Source organism: Poecilia reticulata, linkage group LG6, assembly GCF_000633615.1.
Source record: "Poecilia reticulata strain Guanapo linkage group LG6, Guppy_female_1.0+MT, whole genome shotgun sequence".
Taxonomy (NCBI): Eukaryota; Metazoa; Chordata; class Actinopteri; order Cyprinodontiformes; family Poeciliidae; genus Poecilia; species Poecilia reticulata.
Genome location: NC_024336.1, coordinates 2,645,034 through 2,672,666, shown reverse-complemented (window position 1 = coordinate 2,672,666; position 27,633 = coordinate 2,645,034). Strand labels below are relative to the sequence as shown.

Sequence of the window (27,633 nt, the reverse complement as noted above, 5' to 3'; positions counted from 1 at the left end):
TCTTCGATAATCTTGCAGTTATTCTGTTTAGTAAATGTCAAATAGCATAAATAATAACGTTAATAAATAAGCTTATTGCTTTATCTCCCACGTCATAAAATGATTCAATCATTAACACAGAAATATATCAACATATTTTGTTCAATGTATTTTTAATGAACAGGAGTTATGCTTACAGCATAACTAAATGCAAAACATTACAAACGTGGAAAGTTGTTTTTTTTTCCAATACAAAACTTTGTTTTTTAAAACTGTATTTAAACCTGAACTCTTTCCTGAACTTCCTGTCATGTTATGACTATAAATGACAGAACTGGACTCACAAGCAGTTCTTATACCRGGTCGATCCATCGGTAAAAACCCGGAGATTTAAGTTTACCACTCAARGAACTGCAAGCTAACACGTTTTAGGAAAAAAAACWAAAACAGCAACAGAAAACAGCMGTTACCATTTCGCAATAACAAACTGAAACTATAAGAACCAGTTTTTCTAAACAGAGTTGAACTGCAAACTAATGATTTCGTTCATGAAGGAATTTCGGGGCAGCAGGACTCAGATCCTCTGTCTGCTTGGGTCTCCTTGTCTGTTTCGTTGCTGCTCTCCTCTTCAGCCAGAGGGTAGGGGCGCAGGTCCAGGGTCAGAACGCGGCTGAACATGCATCCATCCAACTGGAAAAACGAGGAAAAAAGCATCAGTGCGAACGAATTTCTAACTGAATAAACAACATGGAAAGTGTTTTCCCACATCAGAGTAGACTCCCAGCAGGGCGTCGGCTTTGGAGAAGAACTCCTCCTTCAGGGAGATGACGATGATCTGCATGTTCTCTCTGGACTCCTCTCTGATGAAGCTCGTCACCTGGAGACGAATCACAACATGGTTCTCTAGTTACAAAAAACTTTTACCAACTAATGTATCAGCAGCTAAAGCCCAGCAGCGAGCGTCTCGCCTGCAACGTCTATGGAGGACGGATCCGGACATTATTGGTAATAAACAAAAAKAAATAAATGGCTTGAATAATAATTTACAAGTACTTAAGTAATTTATGTGCTAAATATCAAATCCAATAAATAAGAACGTTCTCAGCTTTTTGGATCACACAGTGTACCAAATATTTATCATTTTTGACAGTATGAATTTTAATAATCACTATTATTTAATTTTCCATTTTATTTACAATCATATTGTTTTTATCGGCTTCCTCAATTTCCTAATTTTTTCATAWTGTGTATTTAACATGATTTTTWAWTTWMYKKTWMMWTTTKKTTTWWTWWTYMWTYYTYCYTTTTTCCTCCCATATTCTTTATTTTATTACAATTTCATTTGTTCTTTTTTACCCCATATTAAATATTTAGTTTTTTATTGACTGTCACTTCTTATTTCATCATTTTTCTTTTTTCTTCCCATATTCTGGATTTACTACATTTTTTTGACTATCTTTTCATTCCATATATTTCTCTTTTCTTTTTCCCATTTTCTGTAAGTATTTAATACTTTTTTAGTTTTACTACTTTGACTTCTTATTTTTTCATCATATTCTATATTTAATTACTACTTTTTAAATTTACTGTCCCTTTTATAAATTATTCATTGGTTTATTTCCTCCCCTAACATTTCCGCTTTGCATTTTTTACTCCTGTTTTCTACTTTGCTTGTTTCTTTGCAGATTTATAAAATTAAATGATATTTAAACNATTCTTCCTTTTTTCCTCCCATATTCTTTATTTTATTACAATTTCATTTGTTCTTTTTTACCCCATATTAAATATTTAGTTTTTTATTGACTGTCACTTCTTATTTCATCATTTTTCTTTTTTCTTCCCATATTCTGGATTTACTACATTTTTTTGACTATCTTTTCATTCCATATATTTCTCTTTTCTTTTTCCCATTTTCTGTAAGTATTTAATACTTTTTTAGTTTTACTACTTTGACTTCTTATTTTTTCATCATATTCTATATTTAATTACTACTTTTTAAATTTACTGTCCCTTTTATAAATTATTCATTGGTTTATTTCCTCCCCTAACATTTCCGCTTTGCATTTTTTACTCCTGTTTTCTACTTTGCTTGTTTCTTTGCAGATTTATAAAATTAAATGATATTTAAACTAATATTGTTGAAAATGATAAACAAATACACACTGTTACTCTGTACTGGCAAATAATGTGGGAAAGTTCTTATTGTGTTTCTTTCTGAATATTTAACAGATAAATGACKTTWTGGAGCCATTTCTTTATTTCTGCTTATTGCTGTTTTTGTCCAGATGYGTTCTCCATAGCAACACGGTTTGCACCTTGCTGATGTTGGTGTTGTCCAGAGCTGCGTCCACCTCATCCAAGATGAAGAAAGGAGCTGGACGGAAGCTAAAGGAAGAGGCACAAGGCTTAATTTATTAATGATGGACAGAAAAATAACAATAACAGTTACACTTTGCAAATGATTTGTTTGAACCTGGTAACCCGGGTTACCTGTGTATTGCAAACAGCAGAGCGAGAGCRGCGATGGCCTTTTCTCCACCAGACAGATTGTCCATGGACATGAAGCGCTTCCCTGGAGCCACACAGTTATAGTTGATGCCACCTAAATATGGCTCCTCTGGGTTTTCAGCACTCAAAATGGCCTTGAAGCACCATGGAAAATGTTCATGTAAAGATCAAATTCAGATATAGTCATTTAAGAATAGACCAACAGCTTAATAAGCAGAAAAAAAAAAAAAAAAAAAAAAACCAGCAAGTAAGACATTTCTGGTCGCCGTTTTCCTACAGAGAAAACGTGAGCAGTGAAAAAGATGGCCGACTTGTTCCTGTGTCTACCGTGGTTTTGTGTTTTACACCAGCCAGTCCTGCAGTCCCCAGAGGGGGTTTAAATGGAGGGCTCTCACCTGGGCACTCCTGTTTCTGCATATCCGTTTGTAGATCTGATCGATGACGAGCAGCACGTGCTCAAAGCACTGACTGAAGAGCTGGAACCGCTGAGCTTTGACCTGCTCAAACTCCTGGTTACACCTCCTGGCTGCTCTGGTGCTGGCGTCAAAGGCTGAGTGAGGAAGAGACAGTCCAAGTTTATCAGTCAGAGGAAAACTATGCATTTAAGAAACTTTATTTAGAAACTACTSTTTCTAAATAAAGAAACAACGGTTCTTATATGCAACATGTGAACATCGTCTGGTTTGGTATTCCAAACCAAAATGATGTAGCCTTACTTTACACTTGGCACTGCAACAATAAGTTTGATAAATAAGTTACAGAACCAGTGCAACTTAAATACACGGCACTGTCTGCTCTGATAAAGATGCTAAATGCTYGAAAGTAAAAGTAGCAGTGACAGCTGGACCTATTTTCTTATTGATTGGGTAATTAAGCATTGAGGTTTCATTCCCARACAGGTAGATGACWCCTATATGTAAAAACTACAAACAATTTTATCGATTAAATGAGTTTGCCATTTATAAAGATATAATTTTCAGAAAATCTGGATCCCCCCCGCCAATAAACTCATAGAAGGCATAGAAAAATTTTAAGAATATTTTTCTTTGATTAGTTTTTTCCTTTAAAGAAGAGAAAGAGAGAAAAATCAAATAAAGAGGGTTTGGTTCTGAAAAACTTTACATTTTATGTTTGCGCATAAGACAATGACGTCATCTTAATCTCATTGTACATATACTGTATACAGTGACAAACATTAAATTATATTCTATTCTATTCATGGCTGAAGTAAAGTATACCGTCCTGAGACAGCAGGACACTGTGAAAGCCACATATTGAACCCAAAACACACACAGCTGAGACAGGTGGTGCATCAAAAGCAACACACACACTGAAGACTCTCCACTGATTCTGCTTGACATTTTCACCTTTAGACACGTTTTTAAACACGTTAACGTGACGAAAGATAAGAAATAAGTCGTCACAAAATAGTTCCAAGTGAAGACAACAACTGGTCACAATATAAATGTTACTTTAACTTGGCTCGGATGGCTATTTGAAAATGTCTCTCTCCCAAATGTGCATACAGTATGTTTTAAAGTACAGCAGGTTTTACAGTACAGAAGGCAGTTGTTGTGTAATGTTAAGCCAAATCTAAAATGGAAAACTTTCTGGATATCTAAACAAAAAGTACAGCCCTAGTACATTTTCACAAAGTACTTCTTTCAGCTCCCAACAGTTGAACATACTTTTCTTTTTCTTTTTTGGGGTTTGGTTTAGATTCCTGGGAGATATTATGGCATGAATACTGTCAATATCTTTGTGCTAGAAGGTAATAAAACTCAAGAGCAAAGACACAAAACKGCAGGAAAATGAAACCACCTTCAGTCACCCCCTGCAGCTTGTCCTTCACATCCCTCATTTTCTCCAGAGCTTTCAGGTTAGGCGGAGTGGTGCGTTGCAGCACTTCTTCCAGAGAKGAGACCGACTCCTTCAGCTTCTCCATGTGAGCCTCCAGCTGCTCCTCATCACGCAGAAGCTGCCAATAAATACAGTCATTACACGCAGAGTGAACGTCAAACTGAAGTTAAGTGGAAAAATAATTCAGCTGCTGTCTCACCCGGCTGAATTTGGCTGACTGAGGTTATTACAGTCGACTAAAACTAACCAAATCACAAAAACTGAAATTGAGAAAACATTTTTGTTAATTGAAGTACAAACTATAACTAACTGGAACTATATTGTGAATTTATAAAACTAAGTAAAACAGAATGAAATTATAGATACAATATCCTCCGTTTTTGTATTTCTGGATCTACTTATTAGCCTTTCGAACTGATGTGAACCCCCCCCCAACAAACAGTTTACAGCAAATTACAGTACTAGTAAACAAAATGGCGACAGCAAAAGTTAGGAGAAAACTCCAGTCAGTTGGTTGTTCAATAACAATCAAATACTTTTTTTTTGGAAAATGGCATCTTCTGTGTTGTGTATTCATTAGACAAACCAATGAAATAAAACCAAACTATAGTGCAAAACCCCAAACTATCATCTCACCGTGAGCTCCTCTTCCAGCTCAGAATAATCAATAACGAACTGAGCTTCTCGTTCATAAATGTCCATTGTGGCTGTGGTACTTTCTGAATCCGTCATGAGCTGCAAAACGACAAATACAAAACTTTGATATTATTCCAGTTTCATTCCATAACCAGTCAAGCTACTGAAACAGAAGCCCCACCTGCACCTCGCTGATCTCGTTGAGGTTGCCTGACAGCATGGTGATCTGCAGGTCCTGGATTTTGCAGGCGAGCAGCATGTTGTGTCGAGCTATGCGCTTCTGCTCCAAAGCCGTCTCCGCGGACATGACCTCGCGCTGAAGCTTCGTCAGCTCTCTGAACGCACGCCACAGCAGAAACAACACCGGGATGCTAATGACGCTCTCAAAAACACCAACAGCAGTTTTCTGGATCATTAGACTATAAAAATACAAACTTCCAGGCTCCAGTAGTGTAAAGATATTAGAATTTGGTCAAACATGCTTCAAATTCCACCTCAACCAAACGCTTTGTTACACCCATCAACAAGCTTCTTGTATAGTCTGGTGTAAAAAGAGGCAAATGATTGATGGCAACAATCATTAGTTTGTTTTTAACCCGTCCTTGAAATTGTTGAAATTTTGTGTTTTAATTTTGTTTGTGTGTTTTAAGGTAKTTTATGATGTCCTTTTGTAATGTTTGTTAAAATGTTAAAATTGCTGAGGCGGTTAATTTGAATTTAATGTTTTGATTTTGTTTGTGTCTTAAGGTATTTAACTTTGTCTTTTTTTTTTTAATATTTGTAAAAACATGATTTTTATTGTATTGATTTGTGGTGTGGACCCCAGGAGGAATAGTCTGTACTGTGGTAGACTAATGGCGATTCTTAAATAAACACATAATAATGATATAAAAGCTTGCAGCTGACTTGGAATTCTAAGTCACATTTATTCATTTATAACATCAATGAGGGATTTTTTTCAGCATTGATTACGGACTGGGTCTGATTTTTGACTTATTAAAATGAGGCACGGTCTGTGAGTGTTCTGATCTGGCATAACTGAAACACCAGGGGGCGCCAGAGAGGCAACAGAAAACTGGAGGGAGAGTGACGAAATAAAAAAAAAACTACCATTTTTTTTTTCACCAGAAAAATGTCATCATAAAATCTAATCTGTTTTTTTCAAGCATTATTATAGAACATAAGTTAAAATAATTTACTAAAAATGTTATTTGCCACAATTCATCATTCTAATTAGTCAGTCAGATTTGTCAAGTGGCATGCATGATTTTAGCATGCCCGCTAAAATCAGAAGAAATGAGGCAGCATTTATGCAAAATATATATATTGAATGGAAAATAAAAGTGTGAAAGAAACTTTCTAAAAGTCAAATTTTCTCTACATATTTTGTAGCATTGTTTGTGGGTCCCAACAGAGAAGCTAATCCTGTTTGGGAACCTCTGGATTAAACTGCTAAATATGAATTACAGTATTTTCTTTAAAGTTTGTAAAATTATTTACATTTTTTACTATCTCTGTGTTAAAATAAATAGAATATATACACTTGTATATGAAACTTGTAGATTTTGAAGAAGCTATGAATTTAAAGATTTGGAAGAAATCCTTTAAATATAGAATGAAACCTCGTAGTAAAATATCAGCAGCCAATCAACAAGCCCAAAATATTCTATTATGATTTCATTCACAAATTTTAGTGCAATTTTTATTCAATGTTTAACTACTTTTGGAAGTTAAGAAACCTTATATCCAAATTATTTTCAAGAGTTTCCTTTAAAAGAAACTGGAAACTTCAGAACGTCTGTGGACTATTTTAAAGTTTTAAAACAAAAAGACGACACAGCAGCTGTACAAATCGGTCTGTGTTTCAGTGACGGATTGCTTTAAACGGGATGAGAAAGTGCCGGTACTGGAGGGATCTTTACTTGTTTGTCTCCTGCAGCTTTTGAGTTTTCTGGTTGAGCTCAGCTTTGACTGAGGCCACCTGGCTTTTTTTAAGGAGCAGCTCGTTCTTCATCTCCAGAAGCTTGTTCTGACACTCCTCCACCGTCTCTAGGAGATTGTTCTCAACCTGCGGGAAAAACGGTGARAGTTAGCTTAAAGTACAGGTAATAAACAAACAACACATGCTTGTTATCATATATCGACAACAGCAGCAAAGTGAGGAAACCGAAGTGTGGGCTACTTGTTGCGCACATTTCCATTACAAATGTGCGCAAAATTTGGTCAACATTCTGCTCATGTCGAAAAAACATAAACACATTAAAGTCACATGTGAATAAATTTGTTCATGTGATAAGTCATTTAAAAAATGCCACGCCATCATCATCCTACCACTTCCTGTCGTCTTCTCCATCTTTTCCTCTGGTAGTAACATCAGGTTATTGATCGTGTGACTCGTGTAATGCGAAAAATGTTTCCATTTTAGTTCTGCAAAATACACTAAATTCGATAAACCACCTCATCCTAGCGCAAAAACATCTTATGGAAAAGGATTTTGAGCGAATTCCAACTTCGGAATTCTAATTTGCACAATTTTAAGGTCAATGGAAAAGCAGCAATTATTTACTCCTATTTCTCTTTGTTGCTACACAAAAGCTAGGAAAGTGACTCCACCTCTCTGCTTTCCACCGTGGCTTGCTCCTCCTTCCTGATGGTATCTTCCATTTTGCTGAGTTTCTTCTTCTCCTGAGCCAGCTGCTCTGCTTCATATTCAAGCTGAGCGTTCAAGCGAGTCTGCTGACTTTCGAACTCCAGCCTTCGGGGAAAGATATGTGAATCTTGAACGACCTTCATTACAAACGGGCTCTTCAGAGGGGTAAATTAAGGGCCAAACTGAAATATTTAATGCAGTAAAAAAGTATATATTTTTTAAGATTTCAGATCATTTTAATCTTAAAGAGTTAATTCAAAGACTTTTTAAATGATTTCACTTATTATAAAAGTATTTAAAGCAAAAGCTCTTTCAACATAATTGGTTATAGAGCCCTTCATTCAACAACTTCCAACTACTTTCATTTGAGCCACTTTGACTTTAAAGTGTAATTTTTTTCTGCTAAACTGTCTAAACAGCTTATTTAAGGTTCTATGTTTGAGTTTCTGTGTGCATTTTAATATTTTGTGTAAATGCTTCATCTCTACTCTTAAATTGACCTCTGACCTTGATGTGTTCTTTTAGCCTTAGAGAGGTCTTATCTAAATGACTTCTGGATAGTATAGCTCTGACAGTAAACGTACCTGTGTTTGCTTGGTTAAAATCAATAAAAAGTGGGATAATGGGAGATATTTCATGACTAAAAATGAGGGAGGCAATTACTTTGTCACATAAGACCAAGTTTGGCTGGATTTATACATTAAATTATTAWTTTTAGACAGATTTATATATCCACGCCAGCTCTTATTGCCAGATTTTAACATTAATTTGATGAAAAACAGGAAAAACCTGTAAAGGGAGGAGGAGTTCTTCTGTCTTATTTCTTCATAATCATCACTAAAACTACCAGATTATACATACAACAATGTAAACACACACGTGTGTTTTACCGTTTCTTGTCGAGCTCTGCCTTCTGTTTTAAGTGTTCCTGCTCAAACTCTCTAATAGTTTCCACGCCAATCTTAGCGCAGAAGTCCGCAAACACCATGTCATCGATCTAAAAACAACATCCACACAGTTAAACATGACATGATCCCAAGCACAATTACCTTCCCAATGCCAGCTATGAATAGAATAACAACAGAATAGTGCAAATCTTCCATTAAAATAGGTATGTGTGAAAAATTACAGGTTTTCCATATTCAAAATCTTTGAAGGTAAATGCAGCTTGGGAAGCCAGAACTTCTACTTGACATGTGATTGGCTGGAGTTGCACTTATTTTTCCTGGGGCTGATTGGCTGAACCTTCAAGAGTGGAGATAAGGAAGACTCTCGATGTTATATTCTAGCACTAAGAGGGTTACGATTCCGTCTATCCATCTTCTTTACACCCTTGTCCCTTAGTGGGGCCGGGAATCAAACCCGGCCCGGCCTTGCAGCAAGAACAGCTCTACCAACTGCGCCACTGTGCAGCCCTGTAGGATTCCACATTAGTCWATATTTTATGTGTGAACTGTTAAAACTGGCAGTAAAAGTTTCTAAAGGGAGTTTTAAGAGTTTGCAAATGTGAATACCAGCAGTCCACTGTACACAAAACACAACTACAAATTAGGTAAAAAAAAAAAAAAAAAAAACTTGACAGAAACTTAAAACAAAGTCCTTGTATTCTTCTTCCAGTAGGGCTGAACCGATTAATCGATTGTTGAATTAATACTCAATTTAGCAATTGATTAATCATTAGACTCAAAAATGGGCACTTGCTGAGAAGACATTCAGAGCAATCATTGAGCGAAAACTGTACAAAAAATAAAAAATAATAAAAAAAATGTTTTAGCCAAAAATCCGTAAGTGGAGTTTTATTTACTAAAATAATGCTATGTTGTTGCATATTAGGCAATAAAATTTTCTCATTTAAAAAAGGAATCGAGTTATTTGAATATTGTAATGTTTTTTCTAGTACAGCATAAAATAGGTTTTAGTGGTTAAATAAAAAGAAATAAAAAGAAATCTATAGAATGTACCTTTTTGTATACAATTAATCAACTAATCGTTAGTTTCACACTTACAACCCAGTACTTCCAGAGTTAAGCAACCTAAAATGTTTTCTTTTCTAAATGTAAACGTGTTGGAGAGGCTGCACCTGATCGATCTGTTCTCTAATCCTCTTCATCTCTGCATCTTTCGCTTCGAGATCCTCCTGCTGCATCTCGATCTGATACTCAAGGTTTGACAGTTCGCTCTCCAGACGGGAGATCTCCTGAAATCCATCAGAGGCACAAAACTGACATCAACACGTTTGATCTGAAGAGGAGAATCAGTGGCTGTGTAATCTGATATGCAGCACACTTGCAAATAGGAGCAGCAAAGACGTACAGCTTAATTTTAAAATCGATTTTTGAGCGTTTTGAATTGATTCAGAATGATCTGGACTAGGAATTGCGATTCTCTATAGAATCAGTTTTTTTCTGCACCAGCAGATGTGTGTCCAGCAGTCAGATAAGAGTGAGACCTCACAGCAGCTCTGTGCTCCTACCGCTTGGCATTTGGGGATGGTTTTGCTCCGGAGGATTTCCAGATCTGTTACGGTGTATTTCAGACGGGTCTGGGCTCCCTGAGACTCAGCCAAGATCTGATTTAAATTAGCCTCCTTCCTTTTCTGTCTCGATAAGTCCTGAAGGAGAAGAAGTCAGATTAACGATAAATTTGAAGAGTAGCAGCAAAAGGAACCAAACGAGGTGAAAGCATGTCATGTGATTTATTTAGTTGACTGACGCGTATCTCGTTCATCAGCTGATCTCTGTGTTCCTTCAGACGACGCACATCCTTCTCCTCCCAGCAGCGAGCTTTGGTCCGCAGGTCACTGGAGCCTCCGGAGATAACACCGGACGTTTTGAACAGCGTCCCATCCAGGGTGACCGTCTGCAGCCCACACCGACAATTAGCAAATATTCGTAAGGAACAGTAGCAACACGACGTAAAACGAGCTCCGCGTCGTGCTTACTCTGACTCGGTCTGGTCTGTCGAAGGCCACGCTGCGGGCCTCTCTCATGGTCTCGCACACCAAGGCGTTGCCGCAGACATACTGCACCACTTTCCCCAGCTGAGCGCTGCCGGCGTTCACCTGCACCACGTCCACCACCATCTTGACTCCCGGAATCTCCCTCAGGCGCTCGTTCAGAGGATTCACCTGAACACCAGGGGAGCGAGGGTCAGAGTTCATCTGCTTTTCCCACAGTCAAATTTAAACACTTTTTCTCCTTTTACTTTAGAGACAGAACAACAGAAAGGAACTGATAGTTTAGTCTGATTTAACTTTACAGTGAGAAAAAATGGTGTCCGTCGTTTTATTAGGTGTATGACGGTATCTGGTTTTCCAAATTTAGGCTTTAATCAAATGTTACATATCACTTTATTACAAAACTGTGCAGTCTAAATATCAATATCAAGGATCTGTAATCCTAGAAATGTTCTTCAGGTGATAGAAGACTGACTTTGTAATTGTCTTTATGTGACTAAAGGTTCAGTTCTGAGTCGATCGCTTTGATAGCTCAACGATGCAACAAAATATTACCAAATATTTTGACTTTTTTTTGTGTAAATATCTTAATGTATTTGAAATAAGACAAAACTAACTCCGAAGAAACTTTTCAGCACAACATAGGAGCTTGTTTTATGTCAATAATAGTGATTAAAATACTAATTATAATCTGCAACTGGAACTAGAACTGCACTAAATGTCTTGTTGCTTTGCCAGATTATTGGCAGAAATCGAGGTCTTTAAAAACATTGAAAAACGCCTAATAGAAATTGATGTATTTTCAGGAATTTCAAGCAGCTGTACAAACAGCAACTTCTGTCACTTCGGTAAGCGCCAGAGGTGTGAGTTTCTGTACTTCTGCTGTATAGAAGTACAGCAGAAGTTTGTAGGGAAACGACGTGACGTACAAGCAGGTAGTCAACGGGCAGGAAGGTCTCGGGCTCGGCCCGCTGCTCCTTGAGAAAGGCGATGCATTCGCGGGCGACTTTCTCAGATGACACAACGATAGAGTTCATGTATCTGCCGAACACCTTGGTCACGGCCAGCTGGTACTTCTTGTGGACCGGGCTGCACAGGTCGGACAGGCGCCCAAACTGAAACGGCACAAAGCGGTCAAATAGTTTGCAACAAACCGGACTACTGCAGGGTTTGTTTTGCAGCTGTCGGGGTTTTGGTCTTACAACCGTCTGAGGGTAGAGTCTGCGGAGTTTCTCCAGCAGCTCCCGGCGCTGCTGCTGCCTCCTGGTCTCGTGGCTGTCCAGCCGAGCGCTCCTCAGCTCCTCCATCACCTGGTCCAGCTCCTGCTTCGCCTCCTCACCACGCTGGGTCACATGCTGAAGCTCTGCAGTCAGGCTATGCTGCCGCTCATCAAGATCTTCAAGCAACTTCCTGAGTCAAAATGTTAACTTTGTTGCACTTTCTTTCTAGATTACATTAAATCAAACTTTCCCAGAATATGAACAAATATGATTGAAATTCTGTGTTAGAGACCAAATATATTTGACCTACTTGCATTTCCGGGTGTATTCCTCTAGTTTCTCTGCTCTACTCATGAATTCCTCCAGGTGAGTTTGGTTGTTTCTGATGGCAACCTGCAAAATACGATGTTTCAGTTGAAGCACAGAGGATTTAACGGACATATTTCCCAGAGATTTATGACTATCCAGCTATCGTCAAAACATCATGGAGCTCGTATGACGAGGAAAGATAAACGCACCTCTATCTCCTTCTTTCTGCGTTGGTCAAAAACCACCTTTTCATTGTCTGCTCTCACTTCCCAGTGCAGCTTGTCGGCCTGCTGGCAGAGGACAGCGCCCTGCTTCTGGGCCAGCTCCTTCAGCTCCTTGTACTGATGCAGCTGGAACACAGAACATGGTGGTTTTAGACTTCATTATTATCACTTATAATAATGACTGATAATAATCATTATTATCACTCATTATAACTCCTGGATACCGTCTCCAGTTCCGCGGTATCTGCAGGTTTCAGCAAGTCAAATTTAAGACTTTAAAGATCAATTTTAAAGCCATCTTCAATGGAAGTTAAAACAAAAAAAACTACAAATATAGTCAGTGGTTGGGGATCTGGTCTAAGGTCTGTTGTGGCTCTTGGCAGCACACTGCATATGTCTCTCTAAAGACTTAATAACCCCGATAGTGTCAAGATTAAAAGTTTTTGTCACAGCTGCTGTTGAGTTGTGACCACTCACACGTGATCATCATCACCCTGATCCCCAGCTGCTGCCATATAAGGACAGATCTTCCCCCTGCACGCGTCAGATTGTTGTGAAACCCTCAGCGGTAACACCTTCAGGCCTGCTGTAGCTACTTGAGCGAATTGCCCAGTAACTAACCTGTCTGTCTCTTCCCTTCTGCCCAGTTGCCTCTCCTGTCCCCAATCCTGACCTTCTCCACTGGATTTGGACCTCCTCGCTTTGACCCCATGTCTGTCTGACCCTGACATCAGGAACCGCCTGACCCTGATTTGGATTCCCTGGTTCTGACCCTGGCCTGTTTGACTAAGAATAAGTTGATTCCGTAATAAACACCTGTTTTGTATTCACTGTTCAGTCCTTGCGTCCATCAGTGCCTGGACCATGTCAGTTTTTCTTGTATCAAATGCCCCTACCCTTGTATGTGACCAGCAAGGAAGTTGAAAATGCAGGGCTTAAAGTAAAAAAAAATCCTGAGCCTGAAACTTATAGTTATGATAGAAATTATAACTATAAGTTATAATTATATAACTATAAGTTATATATAATAGCAATAGCAACACTTTTTATTAAACTGTTGCTATTGCCACAGTTTAATAAAAAGTGTCTTTGAATAGTGCAAACAATTGCTTCTAACAATACAATTAACAAGCTAAACACTCAAACTTAAATAAGACTTCARTACATTTCAACTCAAAACAAAATGTAAAATGTCTGTGCCCTAAAGGTTTGCCTTACAGGCAAAAATCCCTCAACATTAAATAAGAGTCCTTTCAGTCAATGTTTCTGCAATTTAGAACATGCAACATTACCAACTAGATCAGTGTTTCTCAACCTTTTTTGTCCCAGCACCCCCATCCCATATCCAGGTCCCTCACCGCCCCCCAATAAAGAATTTGCAGGCTACTTTGCACTGACTTATTATTTWATTTTATCATTAATATTACTATCACTATTGTAGATGTTATGATTTTTATGCTTGTTTCTGTACTTATCATCAAGATAATTTCCCAGAGAACAAAAAAAACATGTGAATAGAAATTATTTTCACAGGTGTCTACGAAAAATTTAATGAACATTCAACTTAAAATTTGTAGACCTAACAGCAGCCAGTCAGAGTGGAAAAAATATTCTTATTCTTTGCCATTTTCTAGTTGTTAAATATTCCTCAAAATGACCAGATAAAAGATGTTCAACATGCCAGTTTAAACTTTGAACTATTTGCAAAACGACTGARCTCTCCAACATTAAAACATGGATAGAACTGTAACTACATTAATCATARCTCTTCTTCTCTTCAGTGTTTCTGTCGGTTTTTGGTGGTGCAGCTCTGTGCTGCTTTCAGGAGAATGGGACATCAGAGTATCATCCATAAAACTTCACCCACATGGCATTTATTGTGCAAACCTGAGCTTTCAGTGGAAAAACAAAAGTTCCAGGTCCTTTAAATGCCATACAAATATGAGACAGAAACATGGATTATATCTTTATATAGACCTGTCTATTGATTTATAGATTAATAGTTTTACTGGACAGAAATKACAAAGAACAAATCTGGTTCTTAATCAAATCCTAATGAGTCAAATTGAAAGTGTCATGGAGTCATCAGMCTCATGACATTAACACTGACATGAAAAATAATATTGAAGAAATTAATATATCAAATCTAATTAAAAACATAAATAAGTGATAAGTTCTTTACTGTTATGGTCTGTCAGATATATTTATTCTCAGTACTAGATGTGGTCTCGACAAACCCATGACATTTCAACAATATTATTTTACCTTTTATCTGGAAATAGTGTCTGTTTATTCTTGCCATACAGTCATCTGTATTAATTTTTGCTCGTAAGGTCTTGCCATACCAGTTTATTCCTCTGTATTTACTTTAGTTTCTTAGTTTATTCTTGCATTTTGTTCTTCATTCATTTCCATTTAGTTTTCTTTGATTGGTATTATCCTCTCTTGGTTTATTGCTATGTCCACTTTAGTTTCTTTCCTGTTGCTGATTTATTTGATCATTTATTGACCATCAGTAATCTTCACTCGTCACCTTCTGCGCCGCCTAATCATCATGTGTTTCACATCATGTGTTGATTTTTTCACTGTTCAGCGTCGGATTCTGTTTTTATGCCATAATTCACATCTAGTTCGTCGCTCCATCCGTTTTATGTCCCGCTTCTCCTGTTTCAGAGTTTTGCGCAATGTGCACCTCGTCTTTTTTTTTTTTTTTTCCCCGTATGGTGCAGAGCGGTCGGGAAGCGTATCGATGGGAAAAAGGCAGACTGACATAAACCTTTTACAACAACGGAAACAATTTCTGTATTCTGATTGTTGAAATTTAAAAGTGCTGTGTTACCGTTGTTCTATCACCCCCATTTCATACCGGACCACTTACAGCTCCGGTGTTAACGCTATAAAATGAACGCTTCGAAATACAGTTTTAGGAAGTTGCTCAAAGTCTAAACTGGTATTGTGATTGTAAGGTTTACCTTAGACCAAACGGCCCCCCAAAGGAATCCCAGCGCCCTCTTTTGGAAAAATTTCCGCCACCTTCCTGTCCCCTTTCCTCTAGCTATGCCCAGCGCCACTTGTTTTTAATTCCTTTCTCAAGTAAACGTGTTGTATTACCGGGTCAGACAAACTCCATCTTCTTTCATATCGCATTTGATTTAAYCRCCAAACCGAACGCATGCGCTTCTTTTCTACAAACCATTTTACAGTCATTGGTCAAGAACACGGAAGCTAGAATTCTGATTGGCAGACATCTTTGTAGACTGAGCTCTTTTAGCCCGGAGACTACAGTTTGGTTGAGGTGGACCGTTTGGTCAAAAGCCAGAAATCCGGCCGGAGTTCTTTAAGCCCTGAAAATGTTAAACTTTTGTTGTTCCGTGTGTTGGATTTCACTCCAAGTGGCTCTATCGTCATTTGTTCCTCGTCAATGATGGATGTCAAAAAGCTAGTGAGCAAGAGTAAGCTAGCAGCTAGTTAGCAACTGTGACATCAACTGTCTTGAGTCAGACTGAAATGAAGAAAAGACATCTTTTCAAACTTTTGACTCAGAAAAGATTTTAGATACATGAATAAAAGACTTTTTTAAAGATCTTGATGTCTGAAAATATTTTGGATTTAAACAATGAACTGGGTAAGAACTGAGATGTATGCAAACTTTGCTTTGTTGTGGAAACACAACAGGTCGCTGAAGCCTTTTAACGAAACACGAAACGCAAACACACTCTGTGCCTCCCCCGAGGCAAACACAGCTGGAGGTGTTTGAAACTCAAAATTCTCTGCAAGTCCATAAACTAACGGAGGCTGATGCCACATTCATCGGCAAGGACATGAAACTGCACAAAGTGGTTGAAAATGACGCGTTCAACTGCTTTATGAAGGCAAGAATAGGGCTTTAGGTTCTCTAAAAAAAAGGTTGAAATGTGTTCTTACAAATTAATGTAGTTATTCTTGAATTATTTACGCTGAAGTTATACAGTAAACACATTTTCTTCATACATGTGTGTCAAGTTTCAAACATTTCTTTTGTTTATTCTTTTTTACTACTTGAAACTTGAAAATGAATATTTCCAGCATGATTTTATGAACAGTATTTGCACGTCTCATGCACGGTTACCTGATCCTCATCCAGACTGATGTCTTTGCCCCTCACCACTCCATCCTGGGTCTGCTTCTCGTACCTCCTCCAGGCCCTCTGGAGCTCGACCACTTCCTGCCGACCCTCCTCCAGCTGCTGCTCCTTGGCAGCCAGCACCCGCCTCTTCTTCTTCACGGCATCGCCGATCTCTTCGGCCTTCTTCACGTGATGGGATGTGTTCACCTTGGCTTTGATGTACTGTGACCTGGACTGAGTCAGGACTTGCTCCTGACCGCTTCGCCACGAGGAAACAGCAGAGAAGATTAATGGTACGCAAAGACAAAACATGATTTTACTCAAAGCTGTAAAGAAAAAAAGTTTTTAATGCTGTCGGGACAAACACACCGGATCTCTTTATCCATGTGCTGCACCTCTCTAGTGCAGCGTCCATGTTCTTTTTTGTGGGCTTTCACGCTCTGCTCTGCAGCACCTAACTCCCTGCTCATTTCCGCTGCGATCTCCTTCCTCCCCCTCAGCGAGTCGCTGATGGCGTCGATGCCCTTCTCGTTGTGATAAAGCTCAAAAAGACTCAGCTGCAAACGTTTCTGGTTCAGCTCATTCACCAATTCCTGGTATTTCTGGGCCTGAAATATGGGATGAGCTGGTTAAGAGTCTGACCAGACCAAATATGAAAAATTTTTGGTGAAGAATTTGGGTGACATTATTCAAAAAAGCCACAACTTACCAGGTCACAAGACATATATTTAGATTAAGAACAAAATTCATTTTTTCAGTCCTTTTTTTTTCTAGCGAAAAGCTAGCGAATTAGCTAGCAAGGGAATATTAGCACCTGGTTAGCGGTAGCCTCAACCACCAAAGAACACAGTGAAGATGTCTGTTCAAACTTTTGCCTGACAGAAAAGTCCCACAAAATTGAAGACCTGTGATTAACATGTTAACGGCTAACCTACTCTATTTAATTAATTTCAATCAATTCAAGGCTCTAATTTTAGACAAATTAATTTAAGATGTTTTAATGACACCCTGAAAATAAATGTAGCACAACTACACCATATAGGAAACTCATTTTCCTTTCAGGTTATTAGCTTGCAGGTGAAATAGTTGCTAATTTTATTCACCTCGACTTTTTCCAGGGACACCTGTTTCCTTTCCACAGTGGCAGATTTTTTCTTGTTGAAGTGAAACTGTGTGTCCTCCTTGGCCTTCATCAGAGCTTCTTTTTTCGTCTTGTATTCTGCAGCGTACTGCTTGGACTGACAGATGCACTCCAACATCTTAGTCCTCTCCTTTGGGTCCTTCAAAGCTATGGCCTCCACCGCCCCCTACAAAGAAACATGATGAATTACATCTTTACTTTCTCCACCGTTTCCGTTTTGTGCCACTTTTTGTCCCGTTTCTCTTAATTTAGCCTTTTGCAAATTCAGCTTTCAGCTGTTATCATTCGTAAAGATGAATGTAATGATTAGACCATTGAAATATCACTATCCCGAATTAGGGCAGGGAGGAAAATTACATTTTTGAGGAAAAAACAGTAAAAAATATAATCTAAATACAATGCTAGAACATCTTAACATCTTACCTGGAACACCACACAGTTCTGAGCTTTGGTCACGATGCCAATCTTTTCAAGCTCCTCGATGTATTTAGCATGTGAAACATGAGATCCATTAATATGATATGCAGAAGAGTCCCCTGGAAATATGAAAAAACGTAGTGAAGGATAATTTATGGCACTCTTGTCTATCCATAACGATGAAGGGGGCAGGAGGTGTGTAATCTCAGAAGTGTACAAAACTTAACTGTTTATCAAAGGCAATATGGGTTTGATCATAATAACTGTTCAGGACTAAAATTTCATATTTTTTTAGATAAAGTGTAAGGTTGAATCAAAATTAAGATCTTTTTCTCTGTCCAGAGAAATCATTTAGCAGTGCTAACAAACCCTCTCAATAGTTATACAAAGAAAATGATCGGATACAAATTAAACTCATATCACCTACAGTCATGGCCAAAAGTTTTGAGAATGATTCAAATGTTAATATTTACAAAGTCTACTGCTTCAGTTTTTATAATGGCAATTTGTATATACTCCAGAATGTTATAAAGAGTGATCAGCTTAACAGCAATTAATTGCAAAGTCAATATTTGCCTAGAAAATGAACTTTATCCCGCAAAACACATTTCAACTTCATTGCAGCCTTAAAAGGACCAGCTAACATCGCTTCAGTGATTGCTCCATTAACACAGGTGTGGGTGTTGATGAGGACAGGGCTGGAGATCAATCTGTCATGATTAAGTAAGAATGACACCACTGGACACTTTAAAAAGAGGCTGATGCTTGGCATCATTGTTTCTCTTCTGTGAACCATGGTTATCTCTAAAGAAACACGTAAAGTCATCATTGCACTGCACAAAAATGGCCTAACAGGGAAGAGTATCGCAGCTAGAAAGAGTATCGCAGCTAGAAAGAGAATCGCAGCTAGAAAGAGTATCGCAGCTAGAAAGAGAATCGCAGCTAGAAAGAGTATCGCAGCTAGACAGAKTRYMCCTCAGTCAACAATCTATCGCATCATCAAGAACTTCAAGGAGAGATGTTCCATTGTTGCCAAAAAGGCTCCAGGGCGCCCAAGAAAGACCAGCGCCAGGACCGTCTCTTAAAAGTGTTTCAGCTGCAGGATCTGGCTACCAGCAGTGCAGAGCTTGCTCAGGAATGGCAGCAGGCAGGTGTGAGTGCATCTGCACGCACTGTGAGGCGGAGACTCTTGGAGCAAGGCCTGGTCTCAAGGAGGCCAGCAAAGAAGCCACTTCTCTCCAGGAAAAACATCAGGGACAGACTGATATTCTGCAAAAGGTACAGGGAGTGGACTGCTGAGGACTGAGGTAAAGTCATTTTCTCTGATGAATCCCCTTTCCGATTGTTTGGAACATCTGGAAAACAGCTTGTTGGGAGAAGACCAGGTGAGCTCTACCACCAGTCTTGCCTCATGCCAACTGTAAAGCATCCTGAAACCATTCATGTGTGGGGTTGCTTCTCAGCCAAGGGAGTCAGCTCTCTCACAGGCTTGCCTAAAAACACAGCCATGAATAAAGAATGGTACCAGAATGTCCTCCGAGAGCAACTTCTCCCAACCGTCCAAGAGCAGTTTGGTGATGAACAATGCCTTTTCCAGCATGATGGAGCACCTTGCCATAAAGCAAAGTGATAACCAACTGGCTCAGGGAACAAAACATAGAGATGTTGGGTCCATGGCCTGGAAACTCCCCAGATCTTAATCCCATTGAAAACTTGTGGTCAATCATCAASAGACGGGTGGACAAACAAAAACCAAGGAATTCTGACAAAATGCAAGCATTGATTGTGCAAGAATGGACTGCTATYAGWCAGGATTTGGTCCAGAAGTTGATTGAGAGCATGCCAGGGAGAATTGCAGAGGTCCTGAAGAAGAGGGGACAACACTGCAAATATTGACTTGCTGCATTAACTCACTCTGTCAATAAAAGCTTTTGTTAGTCCTAATATGATTGCAATTGTATTTCTGTATGTGATGAAAACATCTGACATACACACATGAAAACCAGAGGGCAGCAGATCATGTGAAAATATAATATTTGTGTCATTCTCAAAACTTTTGGCCATGACTGTACACCTATTCTATTCTTTATAAAATGACTGTTCTCAATATTTTTTTGGCAGCTACAGCATTCTATAATTTAAGTAACTTCACTAATGTAATTCCTTTGAACGAAACGTCCTGTTTAGAATGCCTAAATCAGTGCTGTCCAACGTCGGCCCTCGAGGGCCGGTAYCCTGCGTGTTTTAGTTCTCTCCGCAGTGGTTGTAACATCCTCCTCAGCAAGTCAATGTTCTGCTTAGGCCTTCTAATGAGCCATCATTTGATGCAGGTGTGTAAAACCAGGGAGAGAACTAAAACATGCAGAACACCGGCCCTCGAGGACCGACTCTGGGCACCCCTGGCCTAAATCGACTTACTGCACTATACTTTTACACTAACCTGTTATTGTACGACAAAAGACGGTCTCTATCTCGTCGTCATTCAAGAAGCGCAGCGCCACACGCGCAGTGTCGGACACAGGTTTACCGATGTGGGCTCCGTGGACCAGGTCCCGCAGGTGCTTCACCCGAAGAGAGGCGACCCTCTCGCCTATGGCGAAGCTCAGGGCGTCCATCACATTGGACTTACCTTTAAGCGATATTAAACAATTACAATATATCAGTAACATAACAGTACACAGCCAAAATGACCACCGAGTAACATTAGAAAAGAATGGTCGGCTAACAAGTTCCACTAGCATATTTATTTACTCTCTAAATTATATTCTGAGGTCTTTTAACTCCAAGGCTCTAATTTCACTATATGTTATCTTCATACATAGTGCATTAACATCACTTTTTATCATAATAAACTGAGCAGCCCAACATCAGTTTAAACAAGCTAGCACTTTGCTAGTTGACGAAGTTTGTACCTTGCTAGCTAACAAGAAAGTTAGTACAGTATTTAAAGGTTGACTTACCGGAGCCATTTGTGCCTATAATACAATTAAATCGCATAAAAGGTCCAATGACTTGCTTCCCACGCCACGACTTGAAGTTTTCGATATCAATTTGTTTGAGATAACCCATGTTGGTCCACGGTGCRTCCAGCAGCTAAATTATCTGCGCAACAACCTTTTGAACAAGACGGAGCGTCAGAGGCGGGAAAACAAAAATACCTTTCAAAAAAACACTGTAATTACAAAAGCTGTTAGGCTTATAAAGTTATGGAAAGCTTCTATGTAGTATGCACTCCTCTTGCAAATACCGTAATAGACTATTTATTATTTTTAAATCTGTTTTTGTCACTAAAAAACATGTATCGATATAATTCACTGTTTAAAGGTAAAAATAATCAGGTGAGGTCTATCAGTAATCTTACAATAGATAAGAGAATATACACGGCATTCATGGAAAGAGTATATTTCTCAATCTTTGTTTAGATTTGAAGAAAACATACCATACTCTTTCCTTTGGATTGTTATTTCGTTTATATTTCCTTCTAATTCATATAAAGAGCTTTGCCTTGTTGCTAAAAATGTGCTATATAAATCAAATAAAATTACATTACCTTACCATGTCTGAAATAATTCAGTTGCTGAATATTGTTACTCTGTAATTAAAGCATATTGACTCTCAGCTTCTCATAATCGCTGATCCTCTTTTTTCTCACATTGCCACTTATATCTTTCTACATTAATTTTTTGTTTGTTTCTTAGCAATGAATTTCATTGCCTTCATGTCTGACCCATAACCTTGTCATTTGCTCCCATATAGTGAACATCAACAAATGTTTGAAGAAAGGAAAAAAAGTGATGTGAAGAAGACACATTTAGAGGATTTTTATTTATCAATGTCGTCATGAACTTTCATCCAGTTTACTTCAGACTTGGCAGATATGTTGATGGGGACCAACGGGAGTGTAATTCGCAGTTTAAAGTGCTTCTGTGTTCACGGTAATTCAAATAAAATTGAAGGCTTTGACCCAAAGCCCTAAACCTTCACTTGCATCTAGGGTTGCCACTCATCCCGTATTGTGCGTGACATGATTTGTTATGTGTATATGTAGTAATAATGAAGTGGTCCCTGAGTACTTTATATAGTAGGCTGCCCCAGTCATTGTTTCACTCACGGTGTTGGTGTTGCAATAATATGCCCAACTGCTTTCTGGGTAACACAGACTAACCAACACGTTGCCGCTGCAGTGATTTTGATTTCTGAAAGGTGGCGACCCTACTTGCATCAATCCTACTGGTGCCATAAGCCCGATAACAAATGTGTTAAATACAACCTTAAAACACAAAGACACAACAGACACTGAGAGAAAAAGTAGCTTTATTGGTTTCAGAATCAATAGCCCACTAATATGGGTGGTCACGAACATACTCCATGATGTGCTTCAGGGCTAACCAAGTCTCTGAGGCAGTCGGGATAATCTGATTGGCAGGAAGGACGAAACCATACCAACCAGTGTCCCTCAGCTCAAAGGCAAAAGAGTATTTGATGCCCACATCGTAGGACCAGTCAATGCTCCCACCGCTGGCTTGATCTGAAAAGAGAAGAAGAAGATGGCAAACATGTTCATATATTAGTAGTAGGGTTTGAAATGTTGCTCTGAGGGAAAGTGTTACTTACAGATGATGTTGCAGATGTTTCCAACCTTGTATGTGGTGCCGTAGAGGGACGTGAGCTTCTGCACCGCAGCACGGGCAACAGAGTCCTGAGCGCAAAAGTACAATTGTGTAAAGTATTGGCCAGAAACAATGCAGGTCTTATAAAACGTAGTATGATTTTAACAGCTGAAAGAATGTAAATAAGGCTAGGTATGATGTAGTAGGATCCGTAGTGTACCGCTCTATAGTCGAGTTTGTTTTATCTACATATTCACAAGAAAATCTAACAATATTTGTGCTACTACGGTGAAGTTAAGGTGGTTGTTAAGTGGAGTAAACTTTTAGCTTTTGCAACAGCCGATGAGACATTCCTGTGCTTTTCCAGGTCTTGTAGTAAATTAAACTGAAAGACTCAAGATCAGTTGGCATGTGAACAGATACAGCCGGCAACCTCAAACATTTGTTTGAGGTCCTACCTTAAAAGGAATTTTTTTGACATAAAGGTGTAAGTTTAAGGTTTATCTTCAGTGTTCCCTCTCCTGGATTACTCTAGAGCCTAATTTCATACCAGTTCAGCCTGATCAGCAGCGCTCCCGCAGGTGTAGCCGTAGGGGTACATGAGGAGCTGGGAGTAGGCGTGGACGGAGATGAAGGACTTGAAGTTGCCGTGGCTCTGGACCAGGTTCACAATGTTCTTCACCTCAATCTCAGAGTGAGCAAAAAGGCCACTATAGGAATCAGAGCAGGGAGAGGAACTGGAACCGGGGCCTGGACACAAAAGTTTGGATGGAAACATGCATGGAAATTAGCCTCTTGGCTATAATCTTACTTAATTACATGCTAACCTTCATTAATATGTATTCTCCCGTTTTTTAAATCACTGATCTGGACTGAAAACAAATCCTGGTTATGTTAAACAAATTCAAGGATGCTGCTGTAACTGAAAATAACTGACCACCAAATCCTGCATCCCAGTTCCTGTTGGGATCAACTCCGACACACGAAGAGCCTGAGTTTGGAGAACGCGTCTTACGCCACATCCGGTCCTGTAAATCCCACAGCACAAGTCAGTGTGTATCCTCTTTTCCTCTTTGGATGTCAACTTCAAAATATAGCTAAAGAGTATTTTATTAAGCTCTTTATAGGGGCAGTATTATGCCCAAGCATATAGTGCCATTTTATAGCACAATCAAGTAACTATGTTTCCTTCAATTGTTATAAAAATGTTGTATATATCAAATATGACTTTAAAAGAAATTTGGCTTTGTAATTTAATGCCTTGAAATTGGGTCTCTGTCTCTTTAAGTAACTCCAGCTCTTTATGAAACTCCACCTCCAGGTAGTCATCACCACAAGGCTCTTCTATTAACCCTTTAATAATGTTTTTACCAACATTTCACTGAGAAGTAGCTTATACAATGAGCTCAGTAGATGCACAGTTCCACCAAGTGTTTGCTAATTGCTGTTGGCTAGCCTSAAGGAGCTGAGTGGGGGAGTCGTGGTGGAGGGAAGCTTGGAAGCCTGGAAACTGCAGCTCAGAGGAGGAACTTCATCCTGGAAGGTGGGGCTAGGTCCACCTAGGAGTTTTGCCTAGCTTAATTTTTGCCAAGGGAGATTAAACAATTTCTCAAATATGCATGAAAGAGTCAAAGCAACACTCCAGGTATGTTTTTAATGAGGGAATAACATGATGTAAAGTTTTAAAAAGTCAATTTTACGTAATGGTGTCCCTTTTATTTAAAAAATGGAGAAAAAGGAGAGGTACGACTGTAGCTGCGGGAACACTCAATCTAAATTCTAACAGGAAAACAGTAATTTGAAGCAGTGGTGGTTTCTTACATTGGTGTGGGAGAAAACATAACCATCAGGGTTGGCCACAATAAGCATGTAAATGTCCATGGTGTTCAGAACGGAGGTCAGAGAGGCATCAGTGCCATAATCAGTGGCGATCTGGGTGAGAGCACAATGTACTGATTTAACACAATTATTCATAAACACACCACATAGATCAGGCGAGACTTATAGAGACCCACGTATCGGCAATGGCGTTTTGTACCTGGTTGGCCGTCCACACTCCAGTGGCCTGAGAAACCCACTCCCTGGAGTGAATACCCAAGTCCATCCAGATAGCAGGGCGATTGGTGCCTCCAGTGCTGAACTAAATACAAAGTTAGCAAACATATTGATTTAAAGGAAGTTATGGTACAGGGTGTCTGCGCAAGCTAATTGTGTTGTCTAATGAAAGCAAAGCCAACAATTTCCCTACCTTGAGGACGTACATGGGTCTGTTCTCATAAGATCTGCCGATTTCCAGCTTAGTCACCAGGTTTGGGTGCTGAGCCACCAGCGTGTCCATCCAGCTGTAGATCTGTATGGAGATGGATCAAAACCTGAGACCAACAAAAACATGTAGCCTGTTTGATAGCACACAAAGACAGGTAAGGCATTGTTGAAAAAATGCCACACAAAGTCCAGATTGTAGTTTTTCTCAAGCCATGTAAGGAACACAGTAAAGAGGCGCTCTGGTCACACGAGACTAAACTTTAACCTACATGCAAAATGCCGTATGTGGCTAACACTGCCCGACAATGAAAATACAAACCGAACAGTAAAACATGATAGTGGTCACATTGGTTTTTGCTTCTTCTTTTTTTTAAGGGAGACAAAAGAGTTATATACACTACAAAATGTGGAAAGAAGTACAGCACAAAATTGACTGTTATTACATTGTAGCAAGTGATGTCAAATCACCAGCACAGTTTCCATGGTCACAGTCAGAGAGATCTTTTTAGAGGAAACCTTTCAGCAACAGCTCGAGCTGTAAAACTTTTCCATTCCATCACATTGTGGAGACATGAAAGTCATCGATTACAGTTCACAATTGTGAATTTGGAGTTTATTTCAGCCAGAATAAATAAATAAACGATTTGCCGATGTGTGAGTCGTACCGTGTCCAGAGGATGATAGGCTGCAAAGTTGAAGTCCTTGGTGTTACGCTCCCTGATAAGGTTCTCCCTCATCTCAGCTTTCTCCTGATCGAGCAGCTCCTGAATGTTCAGGGAAGACGATGTCAAGCTCACACTTAACATGAAGTCATCGTTAACACGTGACTTCAAGTCACCCTCCGAGTCAACCAGTAAACCTCTGAGGACTACCAACCTGGACGTCGTCAATCATGACAGTGAAAGGGATGCTGTGGGCGTGCAGGTACTCCTTCACGGCACCAAGGAGGCTGCGGGGTACTCTGACGTCAATGGGAAGCTCCGTGGACACCGGGTGGCGCCAGAAGTCCAGCTGGAATCAGAGAGTCAGTGGGAAGGAGATGATTGACACCTGTAGTTTGAGCACAGCAGCTTAGGTTGATTTACAGATCTGCTGTTTTTTCATTTGAAGTGTGGTTAGGAGGGAGTGCCTTATGGAGCTAAATTAGGGCCGTAAAGTTTGTTCAAAAGAAAAAGAAATTTGAAACTGAAAAAAAAGAATGTGAAAAAAGAAACATTTAAAACTACATTTCAGATTTTTTTCAGTCTGAATTTTTATGTTCTTTTGAACAAACTTTATGCCCCCAGACAAATACCAGATGAGCCATTCGGAAAATCCTCATACTCTYGTGCGCAAGTAAGAGATAATTACTTAATTAAGCTAAAAGAAAATGTAAAGAAAAGAAAAAAAGGACAGAAAAAGCTTATCTGTGATTTAATGCAATAAARGTGAAACATAAAACAGTCCAACATGCAGCTAAGAGAGGCTAAATATGGATGACTGTGTTGGATTGTGTGAAATGTGTGTGTAGTGTGTGTTTACATACATTCCATTTTTCCTCAGASTCCAGAATCTGCAGCAGCTTGATCTGTTCCTCCGACTGGGCGTCGACTCTGATGACCTGGTCACTGAAACAAATCTGATCCAGTCAATTTCATGTCTTCTTAAATGGTTGCCTCGTGGCAAATCAGCAGTAGGTTAGCAGGTTGACTCAATTGATCACCAATAAATAATTGTTCAACACATCAATGTAGATATGCTGCTATACATTTAGACTAGCAGAGGACAAACGGAACACTTTTTCCTCACTTTTTTCTTCTATACTGCTCTACAATCCAAAAGGACGACCTACTTCAAGAGCCCTCCACTCAGCTCCTTCAGACTAGCCAGCAGCAATTAGCAAACACCCGGCGCCACTGTGTAGCTGCTGAACTCATTATACCAGCTACTTCTCAGTGCAATACGGACAAAAAGGTTGTTAAAGGGCTAATAGAGGAGCCATGTYGTGATGACTTCCTGAAGTTTCAAAAAGAGCAGGAGCTTCTTAAAGAGACAGAGGTCCAATTTCAAGGTGTTAAATTACAAAGTCAAATTTTCTTGTAAGCTGATATAGCTTTTTTTATTATTATTATTATTATTATTATTTTTTTACAACTGAAGTTATCATAGTTATTTGATTGTGCTATAAAGTGATTCTATTTGGTTGGAAAATATTTTATACTGTGTCCTTGAAACAGTCTCTAGGAACATGTGACAAATTTAAGGCCCAGGGGCCAAATCCAGCCTGCCGTGGCTTTTCATGTGGCCATCTAGACTCCAGACACCAGTGTGAAAAGATGTTCAATATTATTTAATTTTAAGAACTACTTACAGAATGCTGATTCAGCTATTTATTAATATTTTAACAGTTTGTTAATGAGTTTAATTAATACATTCTGTTCATGCCAAAACTAAAGCTGAAACAAAGGCCACTGCTAGTTTTAAACGTCAAACTCACCCAGTGAAGAGCCGCTCAGATCTGGCTACAGACACAAGCACCACCAGAAACCAAAAACCTCTCATCCTGTCTGGATAGTTCAGACTGTGAGGCATCGGCTCATCTAAGCTCTATTTACCACAGTGGTTCAGGTGGTCTGTTCCCACGTTAACCCCCACCCCCCAGAAACTGGCACACCTGTCAGTCACACTTATCTGCTTCCTGGAAAACAGGAAAAGAACATGCTGATGAAGCATGGGGTTATCTGTTCACTGCCCAGCTGCAGATAGAGCCAAGT

General features: G+C 39.2%; 2 protein-coding genes across 2 annotated transcripts; both read right to left on the bottom strand.

Annotated features, from left to right (window-relative positions):
- Window positions 1-164: 164 nt before the first annotated feature.
- On the bottom strand, window positions 165-21,400 carry smc1b (structural maintenance of chromosomes 1B). Its single transcript, XM_008410843.2, has 25 exons — window positions 20,966-21,400; window positions 20,446-20,634; window positions 18,012-18,124; window positions 17,551-17,754; window positions 16,817-17,055; window positions 16,451-16,706; window positions 12,328-12,468; window positions 12,120-12,202; window positions 11,792-11,999; window positions 11,519-11,704; window positions 10,575-10,760; window positions 10,346-10,492; window positions 10,107-10,244; window positions 9,714-9,830; window positions 8,524-8,630; window positions 7,597-7,738; window positions 6,906-7,051; window positions 5,165-5,318; window positions 4,984-5,082; window positions 4,309-4,465; window positions 2,883-3,037; window positions 2,470-2,621; window positions 2,295-2,364; window positions 746-856; window positions 165-669 (listed from the first exon to the last, which is right to left on the bottom strand). The coding sequence occupies exons 1-25, from the start codon at window positions 21,072-21,074 to the stop codon at window positions 526-528; spliced, it is 3,753 nt and encodes a 1,250-aa protein (XP_008409065.1). The 5' UTR covers window positions 21,075-21,400; the 3' UTR covers window positions 165-525.
- Window positions 21,401-22,299: 899 nt separating this feature from the next.
- Window positions 22,300-27,486, bottom strand: cpa4 (carboxypeptidase A4). Its single transcript, XM_008410844.2, has 11 exons — window positions 27,357-27,486; window positions 26,406-26,487; window positions 25,757-25,891; window positions 25,546-25,644; window positions 24,864-24,965; window positions 24,654-24,755; window positions 24,437-24,547; window positions 23,553-23,643; window positions 23,166-23,365; window positions 22,620-22,704; window positions 22,300-22,533 (listed from the first exon to the last, which is right to left on the bottom strand). The coding sequence occupies exons 1-11, from the start codon at window positions 27,449-27,451 to the stop codon at window positions 22,346-22,348; spliced, it is 1,290 nt and encodes a 429-aa protein (XP_008409066.2). The 5' UTR covers window positions 27,452-27,486; the 3' UTR covers window positions 22,300-22,345.
- Window positions 27,487-27,633: the final 147 nt, after the last annotated feature.